This window comes from Passer domesticus, chromosome 5 (genome assembly GCF_036417665.1).
Source record: "Passer domesticus isolate bPasDom1 chromosome 5, bPasDom1.hap1, whole genome shotgun sequence".
Classification (NCBI taxonomy): Eukaryota; Metazoa; Chordata; class Aves; order Passeriformes; family Passeridae; genus Passer; species Passer domesticus.
In genome coordinates, this window is record NC_087478.1 from 48,994,310 (window position 1) to 49,006,858 (window position 12,549).

At 47.6% G+C, this 12,549-nt stretch overlaps 1 protein-coding gene across 1 annotated transcript; it reads right to left on the reverse strand.

Annotated features, from left to right (window-relative positions):
• Nucleotides 1–2,887: 2,887 nt before the first annotated feature.
• On the reverse strand, nt 2,888–12,470 carry EIF3L (eukaryotic translation initiation factor 3 subunit L). Its single transcript, XM_064420270.1, has 13 exons — nt 12,345–12,470; nt 12,135–12,183; nt 11,842–12,052; nt 11,166–11,245; nt 10,886–10,947; nt 9,533–9,602; nt 8,766–8,839; nt 7,754–7,925; nt 7,340–7,494; nt 6,399–6,569; nt 4,922–5,419; nt 3,841–3,921; nt 2,888–3,129 (listed from the first exon to the last, which is right to left on the reverse strand). Exons 1-13 carry the CDS (start codon nt 12,375–12,377, stop codon nt 3,091–3,093), a joined length of 1,695 nt encoding a protein of 564 aa, XP_064276340.1. The 5' UTR covers nt 12,378–12,470; the 3' UTR covers nt 2,888–3,090.
• Between the last annotated feature and the right edge of the window lie 79 nt (nt 12,471–12,549).

Below are 12,549 nucleotides of genomic sequence, written 5' to 3' on the forward strand. Positions count from 1 at the left end.
ATTGAACTAGATTAAAAACCACTCCGCAACCTGGTTTCTGAAACCCCCTCGGGCTTAGACAGAGGCAGAAGCAGTTCTCAGCGGTCCTAGGGGCATAAGGGATGGGAGTGGATACATCTGGGACGTAGCTGGCTCCCAGGGTAGGCTCAGGGCCAAGGAGAGCTTTGAAGATCAAGACACTTGGAGTCACAGGCAGCGCTTCACAGGAAGCCCTGGAAGAAGCGGAGGAAGAGTGCGATACAATCTCAGGAACCCACAGCATCGAGGGGATGGATTGTCACGAGAGCTGGTGTGCACTCTCGGGGGATGGTTTGACAAGGGGAGGAAGCACACTATTAAAGGCTACTTTATTTGGCTTAGCTATCTTTTCACCTCCAACAGCTACCTCTGTGGAAGACCAAAGCATCACACTGATGTTGAGCTTATTGCTGCCAGTTCCAAATCTTTAAGAGTCCACTCTCTGCAGTTATTTTGTATGGCCTCTACACTCCTTCCTTCCCTCAGATTTCATGAGTAGTACTCTCTTTCTTAGACTCCACTGTTCATTGTATCATTCTATGGTCCCAGAACTGTAACAAGTGAAAAATAAATTCTCTGACTCGTTTGTACAATCTCCCCACTCAGCACTCAAGATAAACTGTGGCGTAAATCACAAGAAAAACTACTCTGTAAGCAAAAAAGGAAATGAAACATTGTGTCAGTTTTGTAATGGCTGAGCTGGCTATTCAGCATCCCCCGATCTGCCAACAGGGTCTTCCTGGTGTATCCTAAGGGACAGCAGGATGAAGGAGGTTTTCATGGTTTATTCTTGTAATTTTCCAGGTTCCATAATTACACTCATCCCTATACAACTGTAGGTCAGAGACAGAGGCACAGAGCACATGACCCTGTACTTAAACCCTGTGGTTCCCTCTGACAAAACCATTTTGTCCAGAACCACTTCCACTCACCAAACCCTGCTGCAGCAGGCGAGGCTGGAGCTCAAGCCACCCCCATCTCCCTCTGGAGCGCCTTCCCAGCACCAGCAGGGCTCTGTTGATGCTGCTGAACCCTGCATTCCTCCAGCTTCAAGCAGTGCCAGGCACCGCAGCTCGCTGAGCCCATCTTTCCACGCAGCGAGAGCTGCAAGCTCCTCCTGGCTCCGTTCCACCAAGTGCCAGTCCTGCTCAGTTAACCTTCGGCAGTCCCTCCGAGAGGGCGCGGAGCCAGGGAGATCAGTGCGTGGTCTCTGTGCACCCTTTGGAAGCTGCTCTGGCAGATGGAAACAAAGCAGCAGCATATTCACAGACCTGAGAACAGCCTGTAGCCACTGGAGTGTTTCAGATGATACAGATAGGCATTAAAAATCTGTAATTCCAACATGCCAAGCAGATATTAAAATCCCAGCAACATGCTGGATTCTTTTGCTATGCTATGAACTAGAACTGATCATGGAGATACCTGCCAGTGCTCATATTGTGTATCACATCCACCTGAGCACTTCCTGGGAAAGACTTAGGCTTTGGATAGTAAGAAAGTAGGGCAGTTGCTGTTGACAGATATGTTTACTGTGCTGCTGTTGGCAAATACACAGAAGGAAAAGTGCCAGCCCTAAAATCAAAAAGGAGCAGATTCTGCTTGATATGAACACAGCTCCCCACGGGCTGCTGCAATGCAGTGGCATCTCAGTCCTTTAATTTCTTAATGATATGGCTGCCTCAAACCCTCCAGAACTAGAGACAGTGAGCTCCTAGCATCCATAACACCAACACCAGCAGCTAGGCTGCAAACAGAAATTGTTCTTTTAATCTCACTGTGTTGCCTGTACCCTGCCTGCCCGAGTTACTTTGTGATAGGAAACAGAGTTTACTTTTGAGCAGTATCTAGGACACTGGAAATCTGACCCTCATTCAAACACAGAATATAATCCAACAAAGGCTAATTATTCCCTTTGTTTAAACAGAATCACACACAGAGCCAAACTGGACAGCTAGGACACCTCTCTCAGTGGAAAGGAATGAGAGGGAGAGGTACAAAGAGGCAGATGGTGTATCTGAAACACACTTTGTGTAGCTTTCTATTACACATGCAGGTTTTCCTCTTGCACCTGCTTCTACCACTCAAACACCAAACTATTTAAAGATGGCAAAAGGGAGAGAGGGTGTGGAGGGATGCGATTCGTTCTTTGCATTCTCTTCCCCAATACTTGCAGGTCCTTGATTCCCTTTTACATGACTCGTTTCCAACTTTTTGTTCCCCTTTTTTCAAGGCACTACAAATTTGCAGGGAGAGAGCAGGGAAAATTTGCATTTAAAGGGTTTTAATAAATTAAAGGCCCTGGGGAATTTTCCAGAGAAACTGAGCTCAATTAAATTAATGGCCAGGTCTCGGGCATCACTTCTGCTGAAATAAAACACAACCTCCAGCAAGGACATTTCATGAGACAACTAGTTAATACTGGTTCAATGTTTACAAAAATTCTCCCCTCTCCTTTAAAAACAAGACAATCCACTTTGGAGCATTTCTACTCCATAGCAAATAAAATAAAATAGAGGGGAGAAAAGGCCAAAGTGCAACCTTCTAAGAACATAACTACAACTGAGGTCTATTCACTGCATGGGGTAAAAGCTAAAGGAATAGCATTAGCTTACATCTCTTTCCATAATCCTGTCATCTCTTTCCATAATCCTGTGAAGACACTGTAGAACTGCTCATTTTGTTCCTGTCAATCAGTTCTGCAGCCTTCTCCATTTGCTGTGCACTGTGAATGTACAGAGCACCTAAACAGATCTGCTCCCTACTGCTACCTGCAACATGGAACAACAAAGCACCAAGCCAACAGCAGCTGCCCATGTCCCCAGATGCAGTTATATTGTTCCACAGAGGAAAAATAAATGAGTACAAATGCTCAACAGGAAAATTCCACTAATTTATTAGATGTCTTGTCCTTTGTAGGATAGTTTGAGCCAAACAAGTCTGCATATTTAAATACAAAATACCTTCTGAGTCACAGGAGATTCCAGAAATGCCAGAACTCTGAGCTCCCCTCCCTCAAGACAGAGAATAGTCTCTCCCACCCACTTCTCTGCCCAGGCCTGCACTGCATCCACATCAGGGTCTCTGGCCCATCTTCTTCAACGTTCGGTTCAGCTGGAATTAGAGAAAGCAAAGGTCAGAAAAATACACAGTGATTGATACAGACTGCTGCTCCCCTCAGCAGACCTTATACCTCTTAACTCCTTCCTCTCCAACTCTCTGACAAGAGAGCTCTCGAGCAAATACAGTGTGTCAAGCTGAAGGGGAATAAGTAGAACTCTCTCCTCTCCAAGACAGCAGAGGAAGATGTGGGGAGAAGGGAAGATGCAAACTTGTAGCAGCGGTATCACAACTCTGTATTTAATCCCCACATCTCAGAATCCTGCCCTCTGAGTTTCCAGTGCAGAACAACCTCCACTGGGAGAGTGGAGCAGTGACAGAATGTCACCTCCTGGCCAAGCTCAATGCTGAAGCCATCTATGTTCCAGAAATCTCTGAGGCCATTTCTAGAGCTAGAGTTATGAAGTTAGAGATATGGTTGTGTTACTGACAGGGACAGTGGAAAAAGCATCCCTGGACAGTAAAACTCTCCTCCTTTTCCACTGTAGCTCAACTGAGCACCCCTCACAAAAACATGCCATTCCTCAAAGGCCAGCAGCTGCTGCTTAGAACACCTGCCTTTGCCCAGTGCCTTGCAAGCCAGGACTAAGTCCAGCATGGAATGACACAGCTGTCTCACACAAGTGTGGACCCTCGAGGGCCTGCACAGCCCAATGACTGTCCCATGTTTCCTACAGAGCTACAGCTCTCCCACCCAGGCCTCACCTCCTCAAACTTGTGGATCTGGCGGATGAAGAAGTCCCCGTAGCGTCGAGCGACCTTTGTGTCTGCAATGTGGATCATGTCCTGGGAAGAGAACAGGATGAGATTAGGAAAAGGACTGTGCTACTAGCAGGGAGGCAGCAACAACTGCCAAACATAAGGACCAACCTAAGGGGCTTCACCCCAGCCACGGCTCAGCACCACACATATCTGACCCGTGCTAGTCCCACAGCACCCATCCAGCTCTCCTTGGGCTGCCTTCCCTCACACCTTTGTCTGCAGCTTTGTCCTACAGCTTTGTCTGGGATGGGTCCCCTGTTCATGTTGTATTCACTTCCCACATTCTTATACACTCTGGTTTTGCCTTCCTTGCAGCAGTTTGACAGTTCCAACCCCAGTCCATGCTTCCCTCTTTTCAGTCATGCTATATGCCATGACAGATGGGTTGAGACATAGCATGAGACCTTGCAAGAAGAGGTCTGCTGCAAGGACCAACAACACAAGGTAACCTGGTTTCTTTCCTAGCAAGAAACCTAATGGTTACTGCTGTCCTCTTTGACTACAGTCCTACAAGACTCTTTGCTATGCTTCCTGCTGCTGGAGCTCCAAGGCAGATGGTGATAGCTCCACACCTTGTGTTTAGATTCCTCCTAGAGCAACCACAACTGAATGCTCTTCCAGTGCAAAGCAGACCTGTAACATGACCAAGCAACATCTCTGCTTTGTCAAACAAAGGAGAGATGTGGGGGACACCTACAAGGACAACCCCACCTGGCACACACACAGCAGCACTATCTGTCACTCAATTATCACCTCCCAGAACACTGACAAGCAGCTCCCTCTGTCCTGGGGAAGTGTTTATTTTCTAGGCACATTGACTGCCAAAGCTGCCTGTGATATTCCATCACTCTTCATCCACTGACACTTTTTATGCGGGGCTATAACCTCACTATGGGCAGCCAAACCCTATAAATGGCAAAGGAAGAAGGAATGCCTCCCACAGAAAGGAACAAAAATAGGTGCTGCCAATTCCAGAACTTCCTGGGTGAAAGAATTTCCCAGCCAGCAAGTGGCAGATACCAACCTTGTCAATATAGAAGTCAACCTCAGAGGCAGACTGGAACTCTCCATCCAGGGCAGATATGCCACTGGTCCATACCAGGTTCTTCATCTTGTGCTTGAAGACAAGCAGCTGGATACGGAACTCCTGCTCTGTGAGATCCAAGAAGCCGGCCAGCTTCGCCACAGGCATGGTGGTGTAGAGCTTGAGGAAGCTACGGATGGTTGAGAGCTGGGCCTGCTGCTGAACTTCGTCAGCAAAGACCTTGAGCTGCTGCAGGAAGGGCTCCTTGTGGTAGTTGGGGTGCACGTTGTCGTAATTGGGCACCACAGGGGAGAGGAACTTGGGGCAAGCGTAACTGAAGAGCTCCTCGTAGACCTGCGCGTCGCCCTTCTGCATGCGCAGCATCTTGTCCCCGTACTTCTCGCGCAGCTGCAGGTGGATGCTCTCGTCTATGCGCATGGGGTACATGGTGAGCGCGATGGCCAGCAGCGCGTGCATCTGCTCGTTCTGCTTGTTGATCTGACACACAGAGGAGACCCCGTCAGCACCACGGCGTGCTCGGGCTTCAGGGTGCCCCCAAGGGAGCTGGCAGCTGCACTTTGCAGAGGAAGATCCTTTACGCAAAGCACTGATGGTCCTAATGCTCAAGGGGGACAGCACAAAGAAGCAGTGCCTCTGGGCAAAGCAAATGGATGAACCACACATCAAGGCTCTTAGAAATAAAACACAGGGTGGGCAAGAGGAAGGTGCAGACTAAATGCATCCAGAGCTACCCAGAGGGCCAGAAGCACGTTTGACTGTTATGGTACAAGAACATGCAGAGAAGGGAAGGCAGACAGTTTAACAACCATCTCCTGTCAGGGAGGTAGGTCAGTGAAGAAAAGACCGAGAAAGATTTATATGAGTGTGGGATTAAATGGACAGCTGTGTGGCTGAAACAGACACAACTAACTTTTTGAAGTGTCATGGAATTAAGACAGACAGGATTTGGCTAAACAAATAATTAGAAATTAATCATAAGGATAAAAACGAGACAGCAGGTAAAACAGGCACCAAAATCAGGAGGTAAGACAGCTTAGGTAGAAAGAGAAAGGAGCTTTGTTACAGCCATGTCTGTGAATGATTATCAGATAATGGAAACACATCTGACAATGGCAACAACCTGAAGTGCAGCACTGGACTAGAAACACAACTAAGTCTGAAGGAGCATGGACAAGAGTATCAGCAGCAGCTCATACTCATTAACAACCTTGCCTAGAGCTAGAGTGCAGATGCACCTGGGATAACAGTATGGGGAACACCCAAAGTAACTAGTAACATAGAAATATTGTCACCCTTGGCAAAGGAGTTCAGAGGATCCCCAGTCACCACCACCAGCAAAGTCCAGGAGAATAAAGCTGGACTATTAGACACAAGCTACCAGGTGATAGAGGAGGGAGGGACAGGAAAGAAGACAGTGGGTTTTTCTTGGGGAAATCTAGTCTATTCTATCTCTTACCATCTCATACTTGTAGGTCGTCCTCTGAAACATGCTCTTTGTCCTCTGGATGTAGAGGAGGATGTTGGCAAAGACACGGATGGCGTCCTGGTAGCGCCGCATCATAAGGTAAGCGAAGCCCACATAGTAATAGGTGGTCACCTGGCACTCAGGCACCCGGGAGTACATGCTCTGAGAAGGAAGGAGTAACATGCTATGTTAGGGGAAACAATCCACACCCCTTGTTAGCCACAATTCTGCCACCTCTGCTTTCACTCCCATTCCAAACACAGAAAGGAGAGGGTTAATTCAGGATACCTCACCTCCCACCCATCCCTGCAGCAGCTTCCTCACTGTTTTATTAGATCATCCCATTTCCTATGTTTTCCAGTTTCAGCTTCCTGCAAGGAGAGGACTCTTGTTCTGTGCCTAACGTTGCTCTGCTCAGTTCCCTTTTACCCTATTTCACTCTACATCCTGTGCCAGACAGAACATATGTATATCTGTGCCAAGCCTTGGCCCAAGCCCATTGCAGCTGAACTTTTATTAGCCACAAGCAGCACTCAATTCTAAGGCAAAAACAGCCCACGTGGGAGTGGGCACAGTGAGAAGTAAAAAATAGAAGAAAGAATCAGTAACAAAGGTAAGAATGGTGTGTTCAGGCAGTTACCACTGCACTACCACTTGCAGTTCCAGCAGTACTCTGCGTAACAACACTGCACTGCACACAACAGCAAACCTCCTAAAAAACTGGGCAATTGTGCTGCAACAGCATCAGGCATTATCATATGGCTTGATTTAATGCCAAAGCTCTAGCTGTGCTCAGCCACAAACTCCTGACAACTACAGCAGATACAAACAGTTCCTCAGCTGGAAGATTCAGGACAGCAATTTTTCACCAGCATGCTTCAACAGAGGCATTTGGAAGACTGCAAAAGAAGGGTTAAAACATGTTGTATTACCTTCTTGTTGAGCTCGATGTTCTCCAGCACCTTGATGGCTTGGTAGTAATCTCCCAGCAGAGAGTGCAGCCGCAGCAGCCCAACCAGGCTGAAATAGCCCAGCATCTTGTACAGGGAGTGGCGCCCATATTCACCGGCCACACTTTCAGGGTCACCTGGGGAAAAAAGGAACCACAATGCCATCTACCAAGGAAGCAAGCTTCCATTTCAATACTTTTCTGTTTCAAACAAGGGGAGCAAGGCTTGAAATGTAATCACTGGTACTTCTCACCGAAGCCAACAGAACCAGATCCCAGCCAATCCAGCCACCGATTATGGGTTTGATCCAGCTCCCAAACAAAGTTAAGCAACTTGGGTCAAATCAAAGCAAGGCAGCACAGACACCAGTGCTGCTTGGCACCACCCAGAGCTCACCTCCACTTGTATAGACCTCCAGCTGTCGGTTGATGTTGGATTTATCAACCAGAGAGTGCAGCACATTAAGGACACTGTGGACGTTCCAGATCTTGGGGTTGGAACGAAGGAAATCAATTTCCTCTTCAGACTTTTTGGCTGTTTTACAGCGGTACTGGCTGAAAGACTGGAACTACAGGAAAAAGCAGAGACTGAGTGATGAGCAGCTTGTCTAGAGATGCTCAGGTAAGTGCACTGAGCTTACAACTTGCTCACACAAATGCATTACAATAAACTACAAGTTGCATGGGAAAAAAAAGCTTCATGTGAGATCACATGGAAATCAAAATGGCAGATTATACCACCTTTAAAGCACCTAAAAAATTATAGAGTACAGAAGGAAAAGGATCTCTTGAACAATTAGGAAAGGCAACTAAACACGAATTTGCTGTCTGAACAGGTAGAAAAGAGAATGACCAAATTACAAGATGTGTTTGCATATACACGTCTTTTTCCCTTATATGCACACGTCCTTTTTGTTCTCAAGATTGACCAGACAATACTTGAGGATTTCCAGGCAGTTCCATAATAAAAAGTTACAGAGAAGGGAATATATTCTCTATAGAGAAAAACCATTAGCATTTGAGATCTGTACTGTGGCACTCAGAACAGCAAGTGGAAAAATATTCCATAATGCCAAGATCTCAGACCACAGCTTATTCCAAATCAGGTCATCAATCCATCAGTGCATGCATAAAGGCCCTACTGACTAAGAAAGATAGAAATTTTGTTCTGAAAGAGAAATAGGCACAAAAGTTCAGGACTCCCTAAACAGCACCTTGTAACTCTAAAAATCTGTACATTTACAACTACTTCATCACCTGGCAACACAAGAGCAACAGTGATCACCAAAGATTTTCAACATGCAATGGTACCTTTGCTATGGAAATCACAGCAAAGGAAGGGATGGAAAATTTATACAACTAATAAAGGCAAGGCCACCTCAAAATGGCCCAGTTTTACAATCACATACCTGGTATATGAATTCATCAATGATATCCCAGAGCCACTGGTTGGGCAGTTCCAGAGGAGCAGGGCCATCAGCATCTGCAGGAGAACAGATGAGAGGGTTAACACCTTCAGCAAGAACACTGTCACAACTGGAGGAACAGACAAATTAAAGAACACAAAAATTTCCCTGAAATGGAAGATGGAGAGGGAGATGAATGAATCTTTCAGTAGGGCAGAGATGCAGCTCTCACAACCTCAATTGCCTACACTTTCAAAGACTATGAACATGCACAGGGTTAATCTCTAGAGTGTGACTGCTCAGCAGCATCAGCTCTCAGAAGCTGCACACAGACTCCAGGGGTTTATCCTAACTGATCCATTCTCCACGTGAGGCTTGGCAGGGAGTCACAAACACTAACATTTGCTCCAAGGGGAGTGAACAACAGTTATTAAACACTGCACGTCTTCTTTAGCTTATTGTTTCATTTTACTTTTTAGTAAAGATAGGTGAAGCAGTTCTCAGCAAGACAGAAAACTAAGTTTTATTCTTCACAGTACTTCAGAAAGCACAGGAAACTATTTCTACTTTTTGTGGTTTTTAAATCCATGGATGTAAATTGCTCTTCATTCAACAAACTCAAACATGCAAAAAGCTTACAGGCTACCTTTCCCTCTATTATTTATAAACAAGTATGTTGCAGTTCTTCTGACCCTTTCTTCAGATCTGCCCTCTCCATCTGATCTTTCCCTCCAAAACTCACAACCCAGAAATTAATTGCAGCAACTCACTGAGGATGTAGTTGAAGAGATTGCAGTAATTGTAATAGGACTCAAATCTCTGCTCCAGCGTGGGGCCCCCCTGCAAAGAGAAGTCAGCAGAGTCTGCTTTAAATCAAGCAGGGCAGGAGGGAGTTCATGGGCAACAGCTTAAGAAGGACAGTCACAATAGTAGAGGGTCTAATGCAGGAGTGCTAGAGGCAGTATTCAACCAGGACACCCACCAGCATCACCCAGAAAACCTGAAATTGTAGCACTATTGTCCCACAAAACAGGGATGACTTTTCCTGTACAGGCAGCTTCTCCCAGGATGTCAACCAGTCAAACCTCCTGTGAATACTCTGCATTAACCTTCCCTGTTCCCCTCTGCTGTTCAGATTCAAGAACTTCCTGTTACCTTCACCAGCTTTCCTTCCTTCTCTGCTCACAAGAATTCTTAATAGATCAACAATTCTGTTTCTGGACTAAATTTCTAAGCACTTGACCTACTGGTTCTTGTTTCAGCTGGAGACACTGAGTCTGAGAAGCACTAACAGCACAGCCTGAAAAACCAGCTTCTCCTGTTGAAGCCTGGCTTGGGTTAACACAGCAGCCTTTTTAAGGTGCCCATTTCTCCACCCTCTGGTCCAGAGTAAAACTGCAGTTATTACTTATTTACCCATAAGTCATGCCTCTGTTGAAATATTTTTTTCTTTAAGAACCGAGTACTGTAACTTTCTCACTGATTAAAGAGGCTTAAAAAAAGGGCAAAGTTTGTTTTGTTTTACAGAGCATTATTCATTTCATTTCCTTCTTCTCCATCCTTCATGGTATCCGTGTTTCCCCCTTCACAAGGCACTCTGATCCCATGTGAGGTTTTTCATGCCAAATAATGCACCTTCCTCTTGGGACACCCCTTCTCACTGCCTGCTCATTTGAAGAGGAGCCACAGAGAGACACACAGAAGCAATGAAAAGGAAAATTCAGTTACCTTCCAATGCCCCCTTCCTCCCTAACTCACTAACCATTCCATTTGCTGTTAGCAACAGGGAGCCTCCTGAACACTCAGATCCAGCCTCCTGATTCATCTGAGCCACCAGAGAAACCTGCACACTCATCACCACCACCACCAAGCTTCAAAGACACCTAATGAGCCTCAAACAGACAGTCAAGTCTTTCTCGCTTTTAGCCATCTGTGAATCCTCACTAAACTAACAAAAAGCAAGAAGCTTTCTGTTAAGCTTCCCTAAAATCAATGTGACCCATCCAATCCTGCCTTGCAAAGATCAGGACACCACTGACACTGTAGTGGCAGCAAGACTTGTCCAGTTTGCTGGCAGAGAAGCCAGCATGCAAGCCACAAGAAGACACAGGGCCAACACTCACGCTGACTTTGGCGTAGATGTGCCTGTAGTACAGCTCCTTGTACAGGATCAGGAAAACTGCATCTGGAAAAGATGACACCAGAGGACATCAGCAAGCCACAGGAGGCACAAAAAGACACTTTGCTCAAGTCTGACTCTTGCCAGGCATCTGCTGAAGGAGCTGTAGAGTGAACAAAGGGAACTGCTCAGGCAGCAACAGCTCTGTGCACCTGCTAACTCAGGATCAGGAGGGATCCAGCTCCTTCTCTCTCTGGCAACCCAAGGCAAAGGGGAAGACTCACCATTTCCAACCTGAGGAGCAATGGCCTCAGCCTCTGGCCATGGAGTGTTCTTGAAGAACCTTTCTGTCAGTTTTGTCCAGCTGAAAAACAGACACACGTGCAGCATGAAAACACACCTCTCACTCAGTTTGACAGTGCTGGAGTCAGGGATGACAACAGTCAGAGGCCTCGGCCTTGGTGAAAGCTGAGCAGCACCACCAACCCCTGTTAGCAAGTCCAATGCTGAAGCACATTATGGGAATCACAAACTAATAAGTGAGACTTCAATGTATCCCCCAGGCACGACACAGATGTGTATGTCACTTCCATGTTCCCTTTATGTCAAGGTGACATGGCTACAAGCAGGAGTGGAAGCAGCTGTTGGCAAGAGACACAAAAGTTGCACCTCTCAGCTTTCTGCAAACTGCCTGGGTAGCACCACTGAGAGTCCTGTTTGCAGCCCCCCTTCCTGTCAGGCCAGGGCTGACACCTCCCTTCAGACAGAGCACAACTCCTGTATACTCACATTAGCCTAATGGGCTGGAAATACCTAAAAGTTTTTTCTCCACAGTAACCAAACCAAACCTGTTTCAGAGAAAGCCCAAGTTTGGAACAGCAAAGGCAGCAGTCAGCCTTTCCTTTTAACAGCATCACAGCTGTGATAGTGATTTCTATTTCCTAAATAATAGTATTGTACCTGTTCTCATAAATGTCCTGGATCTCGTACACCTTCTGGTCAATGACATCGCTGGAAACACGGCTGGCCTGGAGCTCGTACACCTTCTGGTCGATGAGATCTGACACCGTCTTGTGAAAATACTGAATGAAGTTTTTGATCACTTCGGGGATCACCTGGTAGGTCTGCTGCTCGTACTGGCGCTCGTAGGCCAGGTCTTGCTTGGGGTCTCCTGCGGAGAAGGAGGAGCCGTGAGGCGGCGGCCGCACGGCGCGGCCCGGGCCCACAGGCGCAGCCGGGGCCCTCACACTCACCCGTGTGCATATCATAGTCGTTGGAGTACGCGTAGGGGTCGTAGGCAGCCTGTGGGGAGAGGGTGGCAGTGAGTCCCCGCGAGCAGAGCAGAGCAGAGCAGAGCAGCGCAGCGCAGCCCAGCCCAGCCCAGCCCGGCCCAGCCTAGCCTAGCCCAGCCCGGCCCGGCCCGGCCCGGCCCGGCCCGGCCCCCGCGCCCCCCGGGCCCGCACCTCGTTGTCGTAGTCCTCGCCCGGGTAGGCCATGGCGGCGGCGCGGCACGGAAAGGGCTCCGGGCGGAAACGCGGCACAGGGGCGGGGCAGCAGGGGGCGGCTGAGCCCTTCCATTGGCTGAAGCAAGTGCCTGTCTTCATCCTGCTGAGCCGTCACGGGCCGGCCGCGGCCCGCTTCCCTATCTGATTGGAGAGAACAACTGCC

Excerpts from the sequence above, each read along its gene's own strand:
- EIF3L (XM_064420270.1), bottom strand. The coding sequence starts at position 12,377 with ATGGCCTACCCGGGCGAGGACTACGACAACGAG. Across the intron at positions 9,603-10,885 it reads ACATCTACGCCAAAGTCAGC|GGGGGCCCCACGCTGGAGCA; the intron begins GTGAGTGTTGGC and ends TTCTCTTTGCAG. Across the intron at positions 6,570-7,339 it reads ACATCGAGCTCAACAAGAAG|AGCATGTACTCCCGGGTGCC; the intron begins GTAATACAACAT and ends CTTCCTTCTCAG.